The 25,258-nt window shown below is 42.7% G+C and overlaps 2 protein-coding genes across 5 annotated transcripts in view; one reads left to right on the top strand and one right to left on the bottom strand.

The window, feature by feature from the left end:
• Nucleotides 1-7,036, top strand: part of LRRC7 (leucine rich repeat containing 7) — a 137,930-nt gene extending 130,894 nt beyond the window's left edge. For all 4 annotated transcript variants that reach the window (XM_065071918.1, XM_065071916.1, XM_065071917.1 and 1 more), the window contains one exon: nt 1,065-7,036. Coding sequence is in view for 3 of the 4 variants with exons in the window: in XM_065071916.1 (XP_064927988.1) it covers nt 1,065-1,172 (108 nt within the window). In the remaining variant the exon portion in view is untranslated. The remainder of the gene's footprint in view (nt 1-1,064) is intronic.
• Nucleotides 7,037-7,386: 350 nt separating this feature from the next.
• Nucleotides 7,387-22,921, bottom strand: LRRC40 (leucine rich repeat containing 40). The gene is made up of 15 exons (XM_065071921.1): nt 22,624-22,921; nt 21,612-21,793; nt 21,025-21,098; nt 19,929-20,058; nt 19,434-19,557; nt 18,499-18,641; nt 17,243-17,415; nt 16,845-16,935; nt 15,041-15,086; nt 12,918-13,023; nt 12,219-12,326; nt 10,528-10,638; nt 9,365-9,442; nt 8,786-8,971; nt 7,387-8,009 (listed from the first exon to the last, which is right to left on the bottom strand). Exons 1-15 carry the CDS (start codon nt 22,904-22,906, stop codon nt 7,904-7,906), a joined length of 1,941 nt encoding a protein of 646 aa, XP_064927993.1. The 5' UTR covers nt 22,907-22,921; the 3' UTR covers nt 7,387-7,903.
• Between the last annotated feature and the right edge of the window lie 2,337 nt (nt 22,922-25,258).

Raw genomic sequence — 25,258 nt, 5'->3', positions numbered from 1 at the left:
CGCTGGGTCTGGGTGAGCATCAGGGTGGGTTTGTGGTGGCCAAGGAGACATCCAGGTATTATATCAATATGATGGTCTGGACCTACAGAACAGGTGTCTGGTTGGACGACTTGTCTATTGGTCAAAGCCAGAAGGCTTCACTAACCTGTTTTTAAATGTTAGTTAAAGAGTTAAAGAGTTAAAATAATAGATATATACAAACATATATTTTGTTAGATTGCAGTGTGTTTATAGAATGGCTCTAAGCGAGTGAGCAGATTCTGCCTGGGGCAGCCCACAGCCCGTCTGGGTTCCCTGTTCTGCTGGTGTCTGTGGGAAGGGGGTCACAGAACCACAGGATTCTGGAGGGGGGGCTGAACCCACTGAGCATCCCACAGCTGTCAGCCCCCCTGCGGCAGGGACATGGCGTTGGGCACCGCGGTGGCACCGGGAGGGCTCTGGGGACAGTGCCTGGGTGAAGAGCATCTGTGTTTGGGACCCGTCACCTTCCCGAACCAGCTCCGTTCTGCGCTGTGCTGGATCTGCTGCTTTGGCGCGCTGATCACACTCAGGAAACTGTTGGCATTTGGGTTTAAAATTTGACTATTGCAAATAGTGCAAATTATAGAAATAGGCCAATTATAGAAAAGATTTAATCAGCACTAAAGCTGGGCAGTTTATTCATTTTTTCCCCTCTTTGTGTATGCAGCGTGTCTGCATCTCCCCAAGCTGGACCCGCCTTGGGCAGCATTCACATCCTTTGGGCTCCACAGTGTTTGAAACTCTTGCACTCCAGAGTCAGTGTTTCTTCAGAAAATACGTGGAATATCAAAATCACAGAATTATTTTATTTGGGAAGGAGCCCCAGAGGTTGCTTAGTCCAAGCCCTTGCTCAAAGCTGGGGCTGCAGGGTCTATCCGGTGGAAGGAGAGAGAAACGTGTTGATTCCTGCTGGTGGGAAATCATGATGTGACTGTTATTTATGTTATCCCTGGTTTTAATTTTCGTATATCCCTATGCTCCCCCAAAATGCAGACACTAAATAATATCTCATTGGATTTCTCTTCTTGTTTTTTGTGTTACAGGCCAACGGACACAGTTTTGTACATATGGAACACGAGAAAGCTGTATTACTACTGAAGAGTTTCCAGAATACAGTAGACCTAGTTATTCAACGTGAGCTTACTGTCTAAATATTTTTTTATAAATACTAAATACGTCTAGCCAGATCTAATGTTCAAACAGATTTATACATAGGAAACAAATTTTTGCCAATTGCTGGACCAATGGCAAACGGTAGTGCCAAATGTATAATACTATATGTTAGTACCAATCATCTTGGAAAAAAATATATAGACGATATAAATATATTGTTCATGTGGCTATGTATTAGTTTTAATTGTCAGCCTCTGGCTGTGCATTGGTGCGTTTTTTTAATCAAGTTACTTCTTAAAGTCAATTTCATATGATTTCAAAACACAGAAGCACATACAAATTCTTTAGGAATTCTGCTGTCCATCAGAAACACTGCCTCAAAGTTGTATATGCCTTTATAAAGATAAAATATATTAACCTGTACTTCCCATGAAATATTTCTATCATGTCTCATACAAAAAGTATAGAGAAAAAATATTTTCATAAACACCTCAAAGAAAGTATATATTAAATTAAATTTAATAATTTTCATTTATTTTCAATGCAAAGATATTATATGCCTTATGAAAATACCTGTACATATGCAGTGTGTATAGCTGGCTCCATATTAATTAGTGAAAATATCACTATACAGGGTGAGATACTTAATAAATTCTACTGTCAACCGTGGGACCTAGATATAAATAACCTACATGAGAATTGGTCAATTCCCCCTGTTTGACGCTTTAGCTGATCCCATGGGAACACGCTCAATGGACAAACCGTGAGTTTAGGCAGGTGTGGTTCGGAAATGGAAGAAGGTTGTGATGGGTGGCAGTAAAACGTCTTTCATTGCTGCTAATTTTATTATCTAACTTTTTAATTTGAAATTTTAAGCCCTTTACTCCCCTGCCCGTTCCCCCAGCCCTACATTGTTGTGTGTTTTCGCTCTGGTCCAGGCTGTGCTCGCTATATTCACTGTCAGGGAGACTTTAACCTTTATCAGGTCCTTTCTTTGAGCTGAGGTTTCTGACATGAAAGGGAGCAGATTTGATTTAAGATGTGTTGAGTGCAAGGGCGAGCAGCGAATGATGCTGAACCTGGGACAAACTTTCCCAGTGAAATACACGGTTTGAAAACCCTTCGGGTCAAAGTCCTGGCGCTGGTCCCAGCAGAGAATTGTGACAGCACAGAGTTCTGCACAGCTGCTGGTGGCGCAGCAGCTCGAGCGTCCTTCGTGTTTGTAACTGACAGCAAGGTGGAAAAACACTAGAAAACCTCCCCACCGATGTTTGGAGGGTCCCCAGTTTGTGTTGACCCGGTGACAGGTACAGTGGGTGCAGGGGGAGCGTCGAAACACCCCGAAAATCGCAGGTCAGAGCGGAGAGGAGCTGTGGATCGGGGCACAGCCAGGAAACCTTTCTGCTCTTCCCAGCGTGCTCGCACCAGTGGAGGTAATTACACTCCCAATCAAACTAAGCTTCAAAAGATGATGGTGCCGTTATGTATAAAGCCCTGTTTGCTCTGTGGATGCAGAGGGATGAAAATCCTTTTGTGGGGCTCTGCTGCTGTCCTGGGCACGGTGCCATCAGCATCCCTGTGAGCTGATGTGTCCCCAGTATCCTGACACACCCCTGTACCAGGAGCTCCCGCGTGGGTGGGCGAGGGGCTGAGGCCAGGCTTGAGGCAAACCAGTTGAAGTCCCCAGAGATAAACCTGCTGAGGTCACCCCGTGCTTTGTCTCTGGCCGCTGTCCCTGCCTGGCGCTGCTGGTTTCTCCTCTCCCTGTGCTCACAGCACTGCACAGAGACGGGGGCTCAGCCCATGCGGGGAGCACAGGGACGTGTCAAATCCTCCCCCCATGCTGGTCGTAACCACTGAAGATGAGGTTTCCCAATGAACTCAGGCTCCCCAAGGCTGGCTCAGCTCTGGGAAAGGCTTGTTCTGAGCAGGACAGAGAGGGTCGTATCATGAAAACCACCTGTGCACATAGAAGTGATAAAGTACCCCATACATAAAAATTACATTACAAATTAGTCAGTAGAAACTACGCCCTAATATTGTTATGAAGCACAAGCTTTTTAATTGTTTGGATTTTGTTTTTCCTTTTTTTTCTTTGTTTCCCTGGCTCTGTGGCAGCTGCAGCCGCACTCGGCTCCAGGGGACACCCCACCTCTGTGCGGGTGTTTGCATCTCCCTTTTGCTCCTCCATCTACAGCGATGATTAACTTTATTAGTATAAATATTAACGAAACATCAACTCCGAGCTGGACGTGCAGGTTCCTGGACCGCAGGAGTTTCACTCGGTCGGTGCAGTTTTCTCGCTGGGAGCTGCTGTCCCATGGGCACCGCACGAGCCAGAGCAGCCCCGCTCCTCCCAGCACTTACAATGTGAGTAAATGATGTGGTGGTATTCAGAACATAAATTTAAATAATTAATACTTTTCAGTAAATCAAAATCTCGGTACCACAAGCTAAAAAAGCTTGCTGAATTCACGTGATTGGATTGTTATCTGCTCAATTTTTTGAGCTTTCAGTTTTCCATCACAAGAATGTGGTTTTATAATGTGCCATCAAATCCCACTGGCTCTGGGAAGGTCGAAACTTTTCCAACATTCATGGCATTTCAGAGGCAAACATTGCCATTCGTAAGTCCTTATTGCCCTTTAAAGAAAGAAAATAGGATTTGACATACCATTTAGAAAATTGTAGACACCTACGTAGCTTTTAGTTAATTATACGTTGAATGGGAATGAGGTCCCTTAATAGACATTTAGGCACCTCAGTTGCCCTGTGGAGCTGCCTTTGTCTTTTCCTGCAGAAAAGCCCTTTTCTGCGTGTGCCCACGCAGCCTGTTCCCCCGCGGAACAGCCCCAAATCCTGCCCAGGACTCTGCTTTGGGCTGCAAAAACCAGATTCCGCACATAGCACCAGAAACGTGGGGAGTTGCAGGTGCAGGAGGGACAATGAGGGCTCTGCCTCCGGACCTTGAACCAGGGGACCGACCGACAGGTAAAAATGGGGAAACGGGAGAAAATCAGGTGAGCTTCAGCGCTTGTTCGGACCGAGTTTTGTGTGCGGCTGTTTTTCCATGTGATGTTTTTATTGGATCTCAAGCGCAGCGGCACAGTCAGTCAGGCTGTGTTTCAAGACTGCTGAGTGCTCTCATTAGTAGATTATAATGAAAAGGAAATTGCAATAAAATTGAGTGCAGTTAAGTCCTTCACTCAGCCAAAACTCCACTGGCTCCACAGAGGGACTTGATGGAGAGTTTGGAGCTTTAACACCAACCCCCACAACCCCTCAAATATTTACTTGTTGGCATTCTTTTTATTCCAATTGGCAGAAGTGATGTTCACATAGGACTAATAATATTAGCAATTAAAATTATTTTAATGGGACTACTTAGGATTTTTACATTAGTTCTTGAAAATGACTTGTACCTTTTGTCTTTTTTGGAAGGTCTCCCGTAACCTCACAGACACAAACACGACCAGGTTTGCAGGTCAGGTACCAGGTTAAGTTTATGCTTTGCACATGGTTATGATATTTATTTTTATTTACTATATATGAAGTAGAAATCCCGTGTGTGCCCAGACCAGCGGCCAGGCTGGTGGGAACACGTCTGCTTTTCTGCAGCTGTGTCACAAGGCTGCTCTTAAGGGGGAGGAAAAAAAAAGCTGCTTACAAAATGCTTTTCTTATTTAGATTAAAAAAAAAGCCCAGCGCCAGGAAGCCTGCAGGACTCCCCAGTCTTCGTAATTTCCCCAATTTGCAGTGTGTATCTGGGTGTTTATAAATGATGAAATTGAGAAGCCAGTTGTTCATAATATCTCTCATTTAACATCCTCAAAGCTGGTTTGATGTTTTCCAAGATAATTTGTAACATGGCCCTGTCTGCACACGTGTCTCGCGGCCCCGCGCAGCTCCCGGGGTGGGGACAGGTCAGGGTGTCCCAGAGGGACTCAGCACAGGGACCCGGGCAGGACCGGGCCATGTGTGGGACACTCCGTTTGTCCCCAAGGCATGTGCAGTGCGTCCGTGGGGCAGCGAATGCTGCAATTGCCAGAGGTTCATGGGAAAAGCTGAGTGGCCTTTTGCTGAGCGGGGATGAAAAGACCTTGGAAACGCTGCTGCAACAGCTGTATTTTTAGCTCATACAGGAGCACCTGCAAAGTGAGCTCCTGTGCTCTAGAACACCACTGAGCTTCATGAACCAAAAATTCAGCTGAAAATTACAGTAGGAGATGTTCAGGAGATTGGTTTGCTGCTGCTAATAAGCACTTTGAATGTAAAGATGTTCCCTGGTTAAACCTCTCTGGCTTGTAATATAGCATCTAATTACCTTATGCAATGAAAATAAAAAGGTTTGTTTATAGAAATGTGTATATATGTGTATATATCTGATAGAGATATATGCAACAGCAAATGCACAGGCAGTGTTATGTGCAAACCTACCAATTTCGATGTGCTCGCATGCAGGACATGGGCTCGGGAGCTGAGCCAGGCTCATTGCTGGGCAATGGGGCTCAGGGTGTTGATTTCGGGGGGCTCAGGGGGTTAGTGCCCCCCCCGGCTCCTTCCCACCCCGCAGGAACAGGTCTGACCCCCATGTCCCTTTGCCGCAATCCCAGCCAGGCGCAGGGGGTGAGCAGCCCCCATCGTGGGGTCACCACCTACCTCAGCAGCACTTGTAACTGGGGGGATTTCACAGTTAGAATTTCCAAATGTGAATGAAGTTTGATCTGAAGGTTGAGCTCCCCGCTGCTGAGCACCCACAGCCCATCCCACCGCAGCGCCCGTTCCCCTCCTCTGCCTTCCAAAATTCCACTTTGAGCAAGCGCACAAAGACGTACCATTGTGTTTCAGGCACTAAGGATTTATTTCACGTGTCAGCCGTACCGGTGTGAGCAGAATACAACGGACCGATACAACTTTCAGGCCAGTAGTTTGGACAGGATAGGAATTAGGTGGTGGCTTGGTTTTGTTTTGCACACTGTTGGGGATGGTGGGCGGCACTGCGGTAGCACCTGGGGAAAAGCAGATTTCATCAGATTGTATTTGCAAATCATAGAATTTAAATAGTTTCTGTTAAAAACATAAATAAAAAGCCTTTAGCCCATCCCCTTCCCGGACAGTTCCAGCCAAGGTTCTGAAGCGACATCCCTGCATAGCGTAGGAATTCCTGGGGCCTTCCCGGCTCTGTGCCCGCAGATCCCAGCGCTCGGCCCTTTTCTACTCGTGAGTACTGTATCCCAGGCCGAACCAACAGCTTACTTTATTAAAAATTTTACCATTTTATAAAAGACATGTTTAATTATGATGGAGATGGCTGTATTGTAATTAATATTTTGAGATAATTGTGATTTTGAGCTTAAATTATATACAGAAAAATGGTCATTTTTGTATGTGTCAAAAGATTGCTATATTACAAAAGACTAACTGTACTTTTCAGTTTAATTACGGTATTAATGTAAATAAAGCTGAATGAAGAAATATTTACTACTTTATTAACATAGATTGTGAATGTACTTAATGTTTTTTGCAGTATAAAGACTTCCTGAACTTGAAAGCTGCTTCATTTTATGTGCAAAAAGGTACTTCAAAAATTCTATTTTAAATCTATTGATTCAGTGCAATCAATTATATTGTTAGTTAATTTGCACATGCAGGTTGTATCCTTCCAGTTTTCTTTCATGTATGACACTTATCCGTAAGGTGTATATTGTGTTTCGAATGCATTTTGCAGATGCTTCTGTACATAAAACAAATACAGGGACTAAACCAATGCTGTGCAGTGTATAGCAGAGCCATTTTTCGGCTTTGGTGTACCCAACTTTTTCAGTATTTAAAAAAAGTGTTTTGAATAACATTAAAAAAGTCTCTTTATTGTATAAATAATAAAAACGTCACCTTATTGTAATTCATTTCTGTCATCTTTTACTCTTGGAAAGGATCTGAGGTTTCCAAAAACGCTGTTGTGCACAGCCCAGGAAGCGAGAGTCACTGTTCTTCCTGCACAAAGACGCAATCACGTATGTTTCACATTTTACCCTGTCCTTCCCTGTCCCTCTCCTGGCACAGGTTTTTCCAGGTGTCCCGCAGCTCTGCTCCTCTCGGGGTCACGTCCTGCGCGTGCGGTACAGACACCTCCGGTCCTCCCCAAACCTGGAGATCTTGAGCATGCATCAAGTGTATTTTACATTCATTCCAGACACATTCAGAACTGGGACAGTTTAATGCTGACAAAAAACAGAAAACCAACCCAAACCATCCGCCTGGAAACTTTTATTGTGTCAGTGCAGCTACCAACAGCAACCACCTTCTGCTTATTTTCTGTGAGACGCGCACGGGTGCAGCGCATCTCGTACCGTGTCCACAGCACCGTCACACAGCTTGAGGGGTCCAGTGTTTTATCACCAGCAGAGGGATAAACACCTTACAGGAGATTGTAAAACAGGTACACAAAATCAAAGTGTTTACTTCTGCCTTTTGCTCAAATACTTTGATGTTGACAATTCTTTTAAACTTTATCTTAATTGTAGAAAAAACATCATTGCTATTACTGAAGGCAGCTTTCGACAGCATTCTTGATTACAAAAAGTGTAAACATATATTGTGGTATTTCAAAACACACTCCTGCATCGTGCAGCCTTGAGGGGAAAACGTCTCATAGGTGAGTTCTTAACATGCAAATTACAATCAATATTAAAACCAAACAGCCGGGGCAGTAAAGCCTGGCAGCGCTTGGTCAGACAGGTTCCTTCTGTTCCTGTCTGTCTGTCCTGCGTCATGCAGGGATCCGGCTCCTCAGGTACTCCAGCACGGCGGCTGTTCCCTTGGCCAGGATGGCTGCACGGGGCGTGCGGAATGGGTTGCCTTCCAGCAGCAGGGTCCTGGAGAAACACAGAGCGTGAGCTACTCATATAAGGGTTTTTCCTTGTACCAACACATTCATAGGTTTTAAAATCTTTTGAAAGTCATAATTCCTCCTCTTTTCTACTAAAAGAATTTCAATTTCTGCTTCCCTCGTTCACACTAACTTATCTTCTTGAGAGACATCTAAATATTAACTTACGCTAATAAATCAGTGCTGGTGCATTATTGTAGACACACAATACACACACCCCCTACTTCTTTCGCAAGCCTCTGCCAGAAGAAAGAGTGAGAAAAAGAACTTCTGACATACAGAAATGGCACAGTAAAAGGGGAAACAACATTCAATCATAACCCTCCACTTCCCAGCTTAGCTGCTGGTCCGCTAGTCCTTGGTGCACATAAATCTCTGTGGAGGTTTTTGTTTTAGGGGGAGGTGGTGTTTTATTTTGTATTTTTGAAGTCCCTCTGGAAAGTGTCCTTAAAGGGGAAAACCACAGGGACCAGGGACTTGTTGTCTTTGACGAGAGTAATCACTTGTGCATAACTGTCTATTTTGAGGTGTACAATGACAGGATATTCAGCCACGGCTCTCTGGACATCCTTTAGAGAGGGTTGTCCTATTTCTGTCATACTAACATGAGTTACACAGGTAAGGAGCTAAATGTGCCCTGGCTCAGCTGGTCTATAGGTGCACCAGCAGTGTCTGTACATACCAACAAGGTAAATGACAGATTTACACAAACCTACATATATATATATGTACATAAACCGGGTCACCAGTTAGGACACACACCTCAGAGTTTCACAGTTTCCAAGCTCTGGTGGCACCTGCAGGAGGTCGTTGTTCTGCAGATCCAGCGTCCCCAGCTTGTCCATGTTCTTCAGCTGCAGAGGGTCTATGGACCCCACCTGGTTGTTGCTGAGCAGGATGGTCTCCAGTGCTCCCATGCGATACAGGACGCTGGGAAAAACTTTAAATCTTCGGGAAGAAAAAGGAAGCAAAACAAAGAAAGTCAGAAATAGGGCATTAAAAGAATTAGCAGCCTTAAAAATCTGAGAGTGTTATAGCTCCTGTTAGTTCAGAGCTGCTGTATTATGGATGCCAAAGGGCAGCCCTGTTGGTATCCAGTATTTGATATATAGTTCACAAGATTGTTTAATCTCTTTTTTTAACCAGTCTCTCTCCAAATGTTTTGTGGTGCTAAGTTCCAAAAATACACGATCCATTGTGTAAAGAAGTACAGGCACTTCCTCTGTGTTAAGCTCACAGCTGGTGATCAAGTGCCTTCTCATTCTTACATTGTATTGAATTCAGTCCAGCTCTGTTTATTATTGAATATATATTAAAAAAAAAATCTAAATAGTTGCTTACCTATTAAAAGAAAGATTTATTATTTGCAGTCTTGCCAGTGCCTCCATTTCCTCAGGTAAAGACGTCAAAAAATTATTTCTGTGGAGCAAATGAAGACAAACAATAATCACTAACTTCTATGAAGTTTCAGTTAAGAATCCACAGAGACAGAATACACATATTTATCCGTGCTAACGTGCTGTCTTAAACCAATTAATTGCTTCAGAAATGGGTCAAGACCACGCTCAAGTACAGACGCTACCTAATGCAAGCCAGGTTTGCATTCTCATTTCTGTCAGCAGCAGATTTAAGTCTGTCTGCTGAAGATTCCCGAGTATTTCAAAGCATCCAACAGCTCCACAAACCCGCTTGGCAGCTCAGCTCCTCGCGTTTCAGAGGAGCTTGTGAAACTGCCCAGATCTTGGTGCCAAAGCGAATCAGTGGAATAACTCTAAACATCTTCAGAATTCCTGTAGCCTGGTACCTGTTTGCTGTTAAACCTGTTTATGCTGCTGTTTCCCACCACAGGAAGCTGTTCAGAAGCTTCTTATATACAAAGAAAAGAGGGGTTTGTAAGGACAAACACAGTATTTCCTGAGGGTGACACAGGAACATACAGACCACTCACTAAAAGACACCAGACTTAGACCTATGTGACTTTAAACCCAACCAAAGTAAAAAACCTGTCCCTGCAATGGTGCTTTGCCACTTCTCATTCTGTGAAACGCCAAAGACAAGAAACGCCAGTGAGCTGGTCAGGATGTCTAAGCAAAAGCAATGAGCATTTTTCAGAAGCAGCGAAGGTGAAATGACAGTAAATAACTAACTAAATAACATCCCTACAGTGTGCCTTCACTGCACCACTTTCAGCCGCCCTCCAGGATTCTCTGCTGAGTTTGGGGGAGAAGAGGCTGTTTTTAGATAGCAACTTAACATCCCTGAGACCCTTTCATGCCTCACAGCAAGTCTCAGAGCTCATCCACCTGTTTTTTGCAGTTTTCTTTAACCAATGCCTAAATCTGGGGCACTTGCTATTTCAGATCTGCCGGTCACTCAGCTGTCACAGAGGCATTTTGGGAAATGAAAAACTATTTCAGCGCTGCTATTCCACTGTAACAGATGGCTGGTTTGGAAAGGCATGAAAATCAGTTACTGAGAAAGGGAGTCCAACACACATCACAAACCTGATATCCAAATGTGTCAATTTGTGGAGCACACAAAGCTCCAAGGAAATAGATGAGATTCTATTGAAGCCAAGGTTGACATCACAAACCGAGTCCTTCAGCTCCACAATCCTGAAACCAAATATGAATATACTCCTGTTATGGAAGCTCGCGTTTGCATTTCATTTTCTAAGTTATTTAAAATAAAAACCAAACCTGCTTTATTCTATAAATCAAGGACACTGTGTTTCTTGACATTTCTGAAGCAATTTTGTGGAGTGAAGATAATGGAAACTTTACCTGTGAAAGCTGCCTGTCCCGGAGTCCTAATCCCCAAGTAAAGACAAGGCTCAGAATCAGTTTTCTGAAGTTATTAGAAGGGTAAATTTTCTCTTGCTGATTAGAAGAGCAAATTTTACTCAATGCAGTGAAGAGCTATTTCAGGAACTACGGCACAGATGCCCATCGCTGCCCTCTCCTTGCCCTGCACAGGTTTTAACAAAAAGACCATCCATCTTAGCAGAGAAACAGAACTAGATTATTTTATTTCCATCTTTCATCTCTGTTCCGCTTTCTGCTATTACAGATGCCAGGAAACAGCATTCTTGCTCCTTCTTGTAAAAGGATATTATATTAAGATGTTTTGGTGTGAAGTATTTAACAGCTCAAAAAGTTAGCCTGTTGAATCTCTGTAACACAGAATCTCTGTTTTAGTCCTAAAACCAAGGTAACTGAATGAACTAAATGCTCCTCTCTCCTGTCTGGATGCAAAATGAATTCTCTGGCACCAGCAGCTGCACACCTACACCTTCCTCCTCAGGGAATGCAAAAGCACAGGAGGCACAAGCATTATCTCACTAAACTGATTTTCTACAAACTGTACTGAAAAGAGGTTTTTTCCTATGAGAAAGAGATGGCACCTCTGCAAGCTCTGTGGGCTAAAGGTTAAACATTCAGCACACTTGGGTCCAAGAACAGAAATAAGTTACCCCCACAAATGTGGTGGTATCCTTAAAAATCAGCTTTCAGGATTTTCTTGGGCTACTAGAGATGCAATAATTTTCCTCCTTACACAAAATGACTATTCACTCCCATTAGTGCCAACAGAAAGCTTTTCCTTGATTGAGGATGAAGTAAAAATCACAGTAATATCAAGTGCTATGCGACAGGACACAAAACCCGTCAAAAAAAGAGGTAGGGAAATTGTTTAGGCTTCCTTAAAAAAACCCACAATTATGCTATCTGAATAAACCAAATTTAAATAGAACCTCAGCTATAGTACAACCTATCTCCCAATAAAGTGGTGAATCCACACAGATTATCTTGCTGTGGGATAATGGCGGCTTTATAGAGGAAACACGACACTGCTGTGAGGTACAGCACTTGATTATGATTGGAAGCCACATCAGTTTCCCCTCATTCATTTCAACAATCCTGAGCAAAGCAAGATGACAAACGTGTCATGCACTGAGAGTGGCCAAGCTGCTTTTCCTGCAGTCCCTGTGCTGATCAATGAACCACCTGTGTGCTGCCGCTTCGAGAAATGCAAGAGGATTTTTCAGCATCTCACTTATATTTTCATTGATGTGTCGAAGTATATTCACACACATACACAGCATAAAGTGTAAATACACTTGATCAGAAAAAAACACGAGATGCTGAGGAACAAGCATAGAAAATAAAGAAACAGAGAAAGATCTTTACAAACGTACCTTGGAGGAACTTCACTCAGCTGGTTTTTGCTGAAGTTGGCAGTGGCGACAGGATGGCTTCTGACCGCGTCAAACATTTCATCGGGAATCACGGCTGCCTGCTTCTCACTGAACAATGACACGGATTTAGCTCACTAACTCAAGTTCAGCGTTTCCTACTTATTAACAAGACATTTTCATCTTCTTTTAGAAAAAGAGGAGTAGTAGAATAGATATGTAAATATCTACAGTTTGAAGTCCTCAAAGGACTGCCCAGCCCTTTCACCGCCCCCAGCTCCCAGCACGACTGCGGATTTCACCCAGCACTTCTCTGCAAACAGGGTTTTTTCCCCCTTTCCCAACCTAACATATTGCTGGTTACATTTAAGAAATAACTGAAGAGATATTCACCCACTACAAGATGTGCTAAGACTTAATGAAAATCGCTAAAGAAGTTTAAAAGGTACTAAAAGCACCTGAAGGTATTAAGCATTTCAGTGAGTTAAAAGCAATGTCACCGTGGAATATTTGATAATACAAAGAAATAATTAAATACACCTGCAATTCAATTCTGCCTATTCCCGAGCACACAAATTGAAGTGAAAAATGCACAAATGCAGCAGGATTTGCAGACAGTTTGGTACATATTGTGAAGGGTAAAAAAAATAAGAAAGAGTTCTTACAACTTTAGAAAAATAGGTAGTATTTCAAAACACATACCTATATTCCAATAATTTGAGTGAGGTTATGGCGTGCATGTTGACCCTGGACTCGCTGGGAAGGGTCATGGCAGTCACCGGGGGCTCTCCGGTGGGGCTGGGCTCGTCTAGAGAACACACGTACAGTCACAGAACTGCCAGCAGATGCAGTGCTCTGAATGACCCAGATGGCCGCAATTATAACTAAAATATTGATGGAAACCCCCATGACTCCCTCCTCTGCAGAGTCCATTTTGCTAACTGCAATCCAGGTGACAAAGCTATGGGCAGGGCAAGGCCACATGGAATGTTTAAGAAATGCAAGAGATTAAACCCACTGTTCTGCACATCCGAGCGGTGGCATCACACCCCAGGGACTCACACACACCTCACCAGGGGAAAGGATAATAAAAGCAACTTCCACTAAAAAAATTGAACAAAACTCCATGGAAATTCAGCAGCATTCATGAATAAAAGTCTACTAACAATTGCACCCAGTCCCAACTAGTTATCCCTTCATTAATAAAGGCCAAAAACAAGCAAAAAGAGGCCTTGCTCCAGTTTCAGCCTCTACAGAAACAGGACTGCGGCTGGTTCAGCTTCAAATGAGACACCGGAACAGGTAAAATCACAGGCACTGTTGTACATGCAACACATTAGCTACTTTTATCATCCACAATTATATTATTATAGTTCACCAGATAAGCTTCTGAGTATGCACTCTAGCATCCAATTCATTTATGTCAAGTTAATAATGTGTCATATTTGCATGGAACCTGACATTTTGAAGCAATTTTTTATGCTGCAGTAACCTAATTAATACTGCCATCCTCTGGCACACGGCAAAAAAACCCACTTGGCAAAAAGGAAAATGCACACATACCATTTTCAATACAAGTTGCCTGCAGGTATTATGAAGGCCCCTTTTAAATTAAGAAGTTCATAACTTTGTGCTAAGTGCAGCATAATCATTTCCATATTACCTTTAACATGACCAGTGAACTCAGTCATTTTGCCTACTTCATGTTTTAAACCTTAAGATGAAGATTTCTAAAGATGGCAAACTGAATTCCTGTTTTCAAAGAATTTAATCTCCCCAGCACGAAAGTTACTTAAAGACTGTGACAGCCTGTTTCCTATATAAAAAAATAAACTTTCATCTCTGCTCTTTTGCTTAGGAAACACAGAACAAAACAAAACAAAAAAACCCAAACAAAAACCACAAACAAACAAAACCAAACCCAAAATATCTCAGTCAAATTAGAAGCCTGGGAAAGTGACCTGAGTGTGCAAAAGCAATTAGCAACTTTTTGTTCCCTTTTTTAATACTACCAGTTTATTTTTACAAAGTACCACATCTGTTAGAGAAATGTGATACAGAATCATCTAGGCGCTCTGCAGTCCACAGTAGCAGAGAGGATTCTGCAGAAAGCACGCAGCATTTGCACAGAGAAGTAATCCCCTTGAAATATTTCATCTCATTTTCTGCTTTATGACTTTCTAATTATTTCCATAGGACATGTTGGGATCAAGACTATTAGATGAATTAGAAAGATGAATTCTAACAGGCCAGGATTAGAATGATGTTTAAAATAATCAGTTACTTTCTTCCCCAAAAACTTATTGTATCCTTAGTCAGCTGCAGGGCAGTTTTCATGGCATCACCCAGACTTTTCCATGCACGTACACTCTAGGAATCCCAGGACTGTACTGCCCGTGTTGTTTGGGAATGAATAATACAGAATACCTCTGCAAAACCTCATCTGCTCCTCTATACAGTGACCAGGGCAGCAGACAGATGGCAAAGCTTGAGAAGAACCCCTTCTGTAAACTCCCCGTAATGTTTAGAGGAAAAATAGAAAAACTACTGGAATTCCTCATGCAAAATACATAAAGGGACTGGGGGAAAATGCTTCCGATTATTTTTCTAAATTATAATCCTCAATAATGAATGTTTGTTATTTGGTTTTATCTACCAGAATAAGAAACAGCACTAAAATAGCAGAGCAAACTGATAAGTGAAGAAAACTCTATTATTGCAGGATAACTGAAGGATAACTGGATTGAAACAGGTACCCTTCATAGGTTCTACCTGAATTTCTTAGAATAATTCTCATTAAGATACAATGCAATGGAGGAACATACCTTGGATTTTGCTTCTTAGATATTTCAGAAGTTCCTGTGTGCCTTTCTTAAAAGAAAACACAAAAGAGAGGTCAATAAGCGTTTGCCAGCCAGTGTTTCCACAGCTGCACAACGACAACTCCAGGCACACAAGTGGAGCCCATGGCACTGCAGACTATAAAAGCCACCTGATGCTTTCCAGAGAAAAACCCTCTTTGAAACAGTGTATGAATTTGCCTATTCACAATTCTGTTTATTTATTCCAGTTGAAAATTTCCAATTCCACATCACTACCTCAGGCTCCACATTTTTAGTTTTTTATCTGAAGGAGTTAGCCAGTTCCAAGAACAAGTAAAAAACGTTCAAATGAACTTAATCTCCTCTTGAAAAATGTCTAGCGTGATTACGCTTTGGGGAAGAAATCTAAAATTTGTCAAGGAAGTTGACTGCTCAGTGTTCCAGGAACTTTTTATGTCCAAAATTACAAAGTCTGGGTAAAACACTTCAGTTGACATAATTTGTGTGGATTTTTAACAGCTGGATTCTCCATTTTACCTTCACTCCTCTCATAGCAACTTCTGCTGGTCAAACACAGTTATCATCTGCGCAATCTATGAGCAATTAAACATAATCTCACACATAGCTTTTATGATAAAGCTATGTTTTCCTTACAATTTTACACGCTTCTCCTTGATGCTTTAAAACCAGGGACTGACCTGAAGTGCTGAATATGAATTAATATGTCTCATTCCAGCTGACAACTATATTATACACAGTAAGAGACTGAATGATCTGAATGCAGAGGGGTTGAAGGAAATGAAGGGGAAGGACTCTCACAAGGAACCTGCTGAGATAACACAGAGACAAAAGAATCTGTGCCTGCTAGGCTACACTTACCCCAGTCCCTGCCAGTCCTCAGTATTCACCTGCTGCTAAGAAGCGTCTGGGGAACCCTACAAGCTTTATCAATTACTCCTCTAAATCAAGTGCAACAAAATCTATATAGGCATATAAAATTCCATTTATATGAATTTGCAGTGTTGGGAATGGATCAAGACAGTATAAGTATAAAATATCATAATGGAATCCTTGTATCCGTCCTTTGCTCAAATGTGAAATATACACGAGAGATTACGCACATCTATGCTCTTAGCTTTGAAAGACAGCAAACCCTCAGAAGCCAGGGAATACCAGCGCTAAAGTGGGCAGGCAGCACTAACCCAGGTTTCTTTTCATGTGCATTTTAAGCCCACTTTGAACTCTGAAATCATGTATGACTTCCATCTGCAGAACCCCAGTTCATTAACTTAGTGCATATAATGCCCACTTAATCAGGCACACGATGTTTTCCCTCTTCTGACAGATATTGCAAAACTTCACTTCAACAGAAAGTCTTCAGTGTTCCTATTTTTAAAGAATCCCAGTGCTCTCTAAACATTTCTAACACTGGCAAAAACACAGAAAAGTAATGTATACCAACAATAAGAAGAGGGGCCTGCTGGAGAGAAAACAAAAGGGAATTCTAGAGTAGCAGTAGTAGTTTTATTTGCAACCTACATTACAGCTTCTGTAGCAATCAGAAACAGGTCCTAAGAAACAGGGAGCACCTTTGTTCTACAGTTCCTAGGGTCTCATGCATCGCATCAAACTGCAGTGGGAAGAGCACCCAAACCACAGCACACACAAACCAAAGAGATGGACTAAAGCTGCACCAGCTACTTGAAATCCATGTGTTTTCTAACCTTACTTAATGCTCTGGTTACACAATTTGGTTAACATACTCATGCAACATCACCAAATTTGATACACTGTCTAGAGTGCTTACTTGCAGAAGGTCTCTTCGAATGGTTCTCAAAGGATTTCCTTCTAATGCCAGGAATTTCAACTGAGAAAGGTTCCCCAGTGTGTAAGGTAACCTGCAAATGGAAACGACCCATTTCAAAGGAGCTTCAAAACTAAATCTAAACAATTTGCAGTGGTTTGTCAGATGGCCTGGTATTCTGAAGTTCAGGTTCAAATAACAGGATACAGAACATATTACATGTAAGAAGGGCGCAGTTTGCTCATAGCATTTACATAACACAGAAAGGGTTCCTTTATTTTATGACGGAGTCCTTTTTTAATCCCATTTTACCAAGTGGAATACATCAGCTATAGAATTAGTTGTCATTAGAGGTCATTAGCTAAGCCTCATCACAGACATAATGCAGTTTTTAATATTACCTACTGATATCATTGTTGGCCAGGTCAAGTCGCTCCAGCTTCTGAAGCAAAGTAATTTCATCAGGAACTGATTTTATCTTGTTGTCTCTAAGTTCCAGTACAGAGAGGGAATTCAATTGCTTCAGATTCTCTGCATTTAATGTTTCGATCTGATTTTCACCAGCATGTAATTCCTATGGAAACAAAGATCACCCACAATGATGTTACTCTATTAAAATTACTTTATAATTTATTTATCTCCTAAATCATGCATTGGCAAAAACATACAATGATGTGGAGAAAATACACACCTGTGTTTCCTTACATTTGCACATGAAATATCAAAGCCTGTGAAGATCCAGAGACATGAGTCTGAACTGGGCTTTTCTGAAACTGTCACAGAGCCCTCAGGTTTGATTTCCATCCCCAAGCTAGGGATAAATTTGCTCCACTTTCGTCAAGAACTTGTCAACAACTTCTTTACTCAAGAAGTTCCTTAAATTCCAAGTTACAGGAAATCTCAAGGGCAGCTCTCCGTGTCCCTACTGGAAGTGTTTCACTTAAAATGGGAAAATTCAATGGTTCTTGAGACCAAAAAGAGTATACACGTGCTGCTGGATGCACTGAGGCACAGAGCTTCACTCACCAACATACATTTTGTTAGAAAATGCTGAAATAGCTGGGGATTGTAACAGCTCAGCTCAGAGCTATGCAGAACTAAGAAGATATCTGCATTCTTGGATGGATTTGGTCAGTGGAAACAGCACAGTGATACAGTGCTGATACACACTGGCCCGCTCATTTGTCTATTAGTTGAGTAACCATATTCTGATGTTATGAGACGGGTGACTTTCAATTTTAAACATGTTAGGAATTAAATATCTGGAAGATCTGACTATGCTAAAAGAAAAAAGTAGTATAATTTCTCTACAGTTATAAAGAAAAATATTATCATGAACGAAGTAATTATATCCAGAAAATGTTACTAGAGATAAAAAATAACCATTGCAGGAAATACTAGATCCACTTTTTCAGTCTTTGCTCTTCTAAATATTTATTTTCCAAATCTGAAGAGTACTCTGCAGATTTGTCTTCCAAATGACCTTAAGACTGACCCATGTGGGCAGTAAATAAAAATGGGGATGTCTGAATCAGAGTTCTATACAAAGAACTTCTGATCACACCAATTCGCAAAAATCTGTGTTCAAAGTAACTGTCATTACTTTAACAGTCTCCAGCAAATACATTCGCAGTGTACCAACCATTTCAAACCTTACCTTCAGTAACTTGCAGGAGGAAAATTCTGGTAAGGAACGTAATTTATTTTTTCTCAGATAAAGTTGTTCCAAAGATGCCATAGTTGCTATTTTAGAAGGTACGGTTTCCAGGTAGTTTTTAGAACAATCCAGTTGTCTTAAGCCTGATGAAGTAAATGGACAAGTGACAAATTGGATAATAAGAGAAAACAAAAGTTGTTTTCTACAGAAGCATAAAAATCGTGGGGTTTATAATAAATTTAACAGCATTTCACCAACCAGAATTTTGGCAGAAAACAGATCAGTTAACATCAACATGCCTGAAAACAAGGCATCTTGTTTTTTCATAGAATGTTCTGGAATGCTTTCAGTGGCACTGCCAGACATTAGCCCTTGGCAAGCAAGGGTCTGATCTCACAGACATCTCCGAAAGGTCTGGAGGTAATTTCTGCAGCATCTCTCAATGCTGGCTGTGCCCTGCTGCTCCTGTGGATCTGCCACACCTATTAAACATGCACTTCATATCAACCACGAGTCACCTTGGGATTTCACATTCTAATACTAGAAGTCAATTTTGTTACTCTATAATTGGTGTTATATTTTTCTCTCCAATAATTTCAGCTGTCTCTCATTTATACTTTATTTTCCACTCAAAATGTGAATAAAGAAAAAAATTGTCAATTTCTTATTGCAGTCTTAAAACTAATAACTTCTAAACAGAATAATATTAATTCTTAAACTCTTCTGATCATTCTGTGCCCCATTTATCCAGAAATATAAACCACAAGACGACATATAGTAGCTGATCTTTAAAAATAATTCTGGACTAGATTTCTTGAGAATACATTAACACTTTAAGAATGTATTTTTCAATCCTGAATAATATGAACTATGTTTCTGAACATGACTACAGAGCTGGCTACATGGCATTTAATAATCTGAGGAAACTAATTTACTTTTCATGGCACTGATATCTGCAGGTAGGCTCTCGAGTTTGTTACCGGCCAAATTGAGACGCACTAAGTTAATGAGCAAAGCAAAACTTGTTGGAATGTCTGTGAGATGGTTGTTGGACAGATCCTGAAGATTAAAAAAAGAAAGAGAGAAAGGTTAGAAATAGAGATGTTTAAAATATCCCATGAGTACTGCTACTGCGAAGTTAATTACTGGCAGAACATTAAAATTAGATGGCTGAGATCTTCAGGATCTCCCAGGATATGAAAAGAAGAAACAAGTCTCCCATGACTGAGAGATTACAAGGGATTTGATATTTCTTAACATATTTAGCAAACCAAGAGCAAAACTTGGTTTCAAACAACAAAATAAAGCCCACCGTGTAATAGCTGACAATCTACGAAAGTCACCAGGATATTCACAAAGTTCTACCATTAGCAGTAACAAAACATAGCCTTTCTACACAAATAAATATTTTTCAAAAAGTTGTAATTTACTAGTTCTTCTAAATTGACAAGCTGCCCAAACCCTGCCGGCAAGTGAGTCAGCTCGTTGTGATGAAGAAGAAGGCTCTTCAAATGTGGCAATTGCGTCAGCTCCTCTGGGATACTTCTCAGTTTGTTGTGGCTGGTATTAAAACACAGAACACAAAGGCAAAAAGCATTTACTAAGTAGTTTTAAGAATACAACTGCATACAGAACATTGCTGTTATACGCAACACTATCCAACCAAGAGCTTCAACGCTTGTATCGGCTGTATTATCAAAACCACACACAGCCTATTGAAACGCAAAGTCTTCACACTCCAGAGCACAGACGAAGCGCACCCAGCATCACATACACTGGATATTCGTGTGGCACAGACCAACTATTAATTGCATCTGCAGCGAGATAAGCTCCAGCAAAACATTCCTGTGCTGCAGCAAAACATTCCCATGCTACAGCACATACACCTGCTGTGCCGGGTACTGTCACCCCCAAGGAAAATCTGCCTCCTACAACTGCGACAGCCCTCTACAACGGATTCATTTCCTGGGAGAAATTCATTTTGTGTGTTTGTTTGTTTGTTCAAGAATGCTTTTAGTCCTCATCTGAATTTACAATATTCCAGCTGGATCTTAATTTGTTTTGCTTTATGTAGTTCACATAGCTGTGGCAGCATACGCTCTTTATCCCCGTGCACAAATTTACAAAATTACTCCAGTAAACAGAAGATTATAAACTTTCCAGCCTGAACAAGATCTATACAATTATTTCCAATGTATATTATTCATGGCAAAAAATATTTTCAGTCAAATCTGCCAGATTAAAGCAAACGTATGCAGACATTGCTTTTGTGTAATTATTAAAAATATCACCATTTTCACCTTCCAAAGTAAGACGGCGACTTTGAACGCTAGTGACAATAATTCTAACAAACCTAAGATCATCAGTTTTGATCCAAAACTTGGGATTCTCAATATACTTACATTCTCTAGTTAAAAATCTGAAATTAATTTTCTGAAATAAAACTTGATATACTGCAATCTCTTATTCATACCACAAAAGTCACTGCAATATTACTCATGCTCCAGTTTTGTAACATGTACTTACCTGACATCAAGTTTCTGAAGGTTTTCTAATTGTCCTAAAGCAGAAGGAAGCGATGTCAGTTGATTATCATGCACCTGGAAAATAAAGTTTTTAGAATACAGTTACTAATTTGTACCTTGCAGGTTTTCCTTCCCTACTCCAGAAACAAATCAAGCTAAATAATACACAGACTAATTTTGTGCACAAGTAACAGCAATGTACATGGCTCAAATCAATTACCAACAGCAGCACTGCAACTGCCAATCTGGCAAAATTCTACTGAATTGATAGTGAACACTGAGAGATTAGATATGATGGGGGGAGGGAAGGGGGAGTGCAGAAAAAGCGGTTGCATCCGGTAACAGCCCTTCCTTCCGTGTCCACAATAAAACTTCCCAGATCTTTCTACAGATCAGTACCTGCCACTGGTGTATAAACAGATATATTAACAGAGCAACCTGTAACCATTTCTTCTTTATCCTGAGAAGACACCAGTGCCACGTCTCCACATTCACCACTGCAGGGAAATGGAAACAAAGATCTAGGACCATGTTTTCCCACCTCCTCCAGAGAGGACAGTGGCACCACAACATGATCATTGGACTTACATCCAGAACAGTGAGTGCAGCCAGAAGTTTGACATCCTCTGACAGACTCTGCAGCTTGTTTGAGGCCAGTATCAGCTTGGTCAGGTCTGTTTGCTCCCACCAGCGATCCGCAGCACCAAAAGAGAGATTCTGATAAGCTTCCTCTGGAGTATCCAAATTTATCCGCCACACATGTTGAGGCACTAAATAAACAAACACACGCATCAATTAAATTCTTCTATTTACTCTCAAACTTCTACTGTTGTAATGCTTTTCATATACCTGGGGGTCTCTCCCAACCCAAACGATTCTGTGATTCTATATACATATGCACATATAGTCAACTGTATTTCTAGAGACATTTTTCCAGAACTGACAATAACATGCTGTTGGAAATCTGCCAGCAACAGCCACAAGTAAGCTGAGCTGCAAACAAATGGCAGGAAATATTCATGGCTGTTGGTCCCTCCCTATTTTTTCAGTACTGCCAGGATGACATTGCCAAGCATAGAACTACAGGTTAATGGTTGGAGTTGATGATCTTGAGGGTCTGTTCCAACTAAAACAGGTCTAGACCTTTAAGATCAAGTACAGCTGTTAACCTAACCCTGGCACTACCCCACGTCCCTGAGAACCTCATCTCCATCTGTCCAACCCCTCCGGGGATGGTGACTCCACCACTGCCCTGGGCAGCCTGTTCCAATGCCCAATAGCCCTTTGGGAAAGAAATTGTTCCAAACATCCAACCTCAACCTCCCCTGGCGCAACTTTAGGTCGTTTCCTCTTGTCTTGGCGCTTGTTCCTTGGGAGCACAGACCGACCCCCCCTGGCTCCAAGCTCCTTTCAGGCAGTTCAGAGATCAGAAGGTCTCCCCTCAGCTCCTGTTCTCCAGGCTGGACCCCCCAGGTCCCTCAGCCGCTCCCATCACACTTGTGCTCCAGCCCCTCACCAGCTCCGTTCGTTTCTCTGAACAGAGGCCCAGCGAGAGCACCAAGCGCCCACAAACACCCCTGCCCCGTGTCTCCTCGCTCACCCTCGCCGAGGCTCCGGCCCGCCAGGTTTAACTGCCCGCTCTTCCGCGCCGCCCGGAGCAGCCCCTGCGGCACGGCTGGGCCCGGGTCTGCCTCCGGCCGCCTGAAACCCGCGCGGGTATCCCGCGCTCTCCGCGCCGCCATCTGTGAGCCAGGGCCGGGCGGGCACCGCCCGCTACCCGCCGAGCAGGCGGGGCCTGGCGGGGCCGCTCCACGGGGCTGCCGGTGCTGGCAGCCGGTGCTGGCAGCCGCCGACACCGCCCCCCCGCCCGACAGCGCCGCCATTTCCCGCCCGGCAGCGACAAGGGAGCGGCCCCGGGGCTGCGGGCACAAAGGCATCGCCCCGAAGGGCTTTTGCGGGTGCACGAAGCTGCTACGGTGCTGAGATGTAGCAGTGTCACCTATGTGCGACATGGACACGGCCGCTCCCGGGCCGAACGGGGTTCCCACCGCCCTGATGTGAGGAGCCATTGAATGGGGAATGTTTTTATAAAAAGCTGGGGACCTGGCGTCTGACCCCAGGGTGGGGGAAGGAGCAAGAGACATCGGACTGTCAATGTAAAACACAGTCTCTTCGAACTAATCCCGGAATACAAACTGTATTTAAAAAGTTAATCTAGGGGGAAGAGTAACCAAAGAGCCAGGAATCCCTATTTTAAATTAATCAATAAGGGGAGGGGGTTGTTAGAGTTAGATGAATGAGGCAGGTAAACTGAGGCAGGGTCGGGCAGTCTGTAAACCCTGCAGTACCAACCCCCCGGGGAACAGGGGAGGGAATTTGCAGCTGGGATTGGGGGGAGGGATATAAGCGAGGGCTTTTTGCCCTATTCCATGTGCTGACCTTTAGGTAGAACACCTGGTCTTGCAAAATCATTAATAAAATACACTTTGCTGAAAGATTCTGCATGGGCCTATTCTATTGGCAAGGTAATAGTTTCCTACACTGACCAGCTCCCAGTTCTGGCCATAATTCCCCCCCAAAATGGGAGGACAAAGGAGAGGCCCCGTCCCCTCAACAGCAACCTGAATACTCGTTAAATAAGGGTGTGCAGCCCCAGGCATCCTGTGACGAAGCAAGACTAGAAGCTGTTGCTGACGACAGGTCTGTGGACATTAAATTCTTACTAATAATTACAAAGGAGACTCAGCAACTTGCTTGCCCCATGACACAGATCTCCGCTCCCACCCTTCCTCCCCACTTGTGTTTGCTGATCTGTCTGCTTCAGTCACAACTGCGCATCCAGACCAGACAGCCTGGGAAAACATTTTAAACATACGCATGGCGCATATCAAATGAGAAGGCGCTGCGCTTCATTATTTCGTTTTCCCTTTGTCCTGAGCTTGCAAACTAAATAACAACAGTACAAACTGAAAGATGCCGCCTGCCAGTGCTTGAAATTACCAGTTCTGCAAGTCAGGGTGAGTCTGGCAGATCCTGCCAGCAGTTCAGCTCCTGCTGAGAAGCTCCTGCCCAGCCCTTGTTTTGAGTTATAGCTCTTTCGACTTTGAAGCACCAGATTTGTGTTTCAAACGCCACCCTTTTTGGAAATAGCTTCTACTAATAGTTCAATTTAATTTAAAAGTAATTAGTTAAGGACCAAATACCACGTTAGGTAAAACAGCTTGTGATTCAAGAGATGTTTCATATACTTCAGGCAGTAGCACTTGACTAAGGATATGGCCCAGTTATTGTTACTTTTTAATTACCCTTTTTTGTGTTTCCGTTTGGGAGTCACCAGACAGCCCTCTTAAGAAAAAGCTGGGTATTTTAACTGAGTCTTAAAGACACTTGCTAGTTCAGTTTGTTTATTCCCCTAAAACAATGTATTTGGAAGAGTTGGAGTTAACAAGCTGAGGCTGGTTCACGAGAGGCAGAAATAACAATAGATGGGAAGGGCTGAGGAGAAGGCTGAGCTTCCTAAAATGATTAAGATTGGTCACTTAAAAATCGCTTTTATGGACTTAAGAAATAACTGATTGCTTTATTTATGATGTGATGCCAGAAATGATAGAGGAGAAAACATTTCCTCCACAGCACTCAAAATACATTCATCTCAGTGAATCCTGGCAACAAGATACCCGTTCCTCTCATCTCTATGTAATTAATTGATGTACCAATTGACCTAGCCTGTTAAAAACACTGCAATCACATGTGGAATATTGTGTCCAGTTGTGGCCCCTCAGGTCCAGAAGGACAGGGAACTGCTGGAGAGAGTCCAGCACAGGGCAGCGAAGATGCTGAAGGGAGTGGAGCATCTTCTGTGTGAGGAAAAGCTGAGGGAGCTGGGGTTCTTTAGTTTGGAGGAGACTGAGGGGTGACCTCATTAATGTTTATAAATATATAGAAGGTGAGTGTCACGAAGATGGAGCCAGGCTCTTCTCAGTGACAGCCAATGGTAAGACAAGGGGCAATGGGTTCAAACTGGAACACAGGAGGTTCCATATAAATTTGAGAAGAAACTTCTTCTCAGTGAGGGTGACAAAGCCTTGAACAGGCTGCCCAGGGAGGTTGTGAGGTCTCCTCTGGAGACATTCCTGCGTAACCTCATCTGGGTGTTGTGGCATCACCAAGCTGGCCTGGAACACCTCAAGCAGGTCACCTTTAGCAACATGCCAGCTTCAGCTGAGGCCTCCTGA

Source organism: Columba livia, chromosome 8 (assembly GCF_036013475.1).
Source record: "Columba livia isolate bColLiv1 breed racing homer chromosome 8, bColLiv1.pat.W.v2, whole genome shotgun sequence".
In the NCBI taxonomy this organism is placed as follows: Eukaryota; Metazoa; Chordata; class Aves; order Columbiformes; family Columbidae; genus Columba; species Columba livia.
Note: the sequence above shows the minus strand (reverse complement) of the source record. Positions and strands in the feature narration are given on the sequence as shown.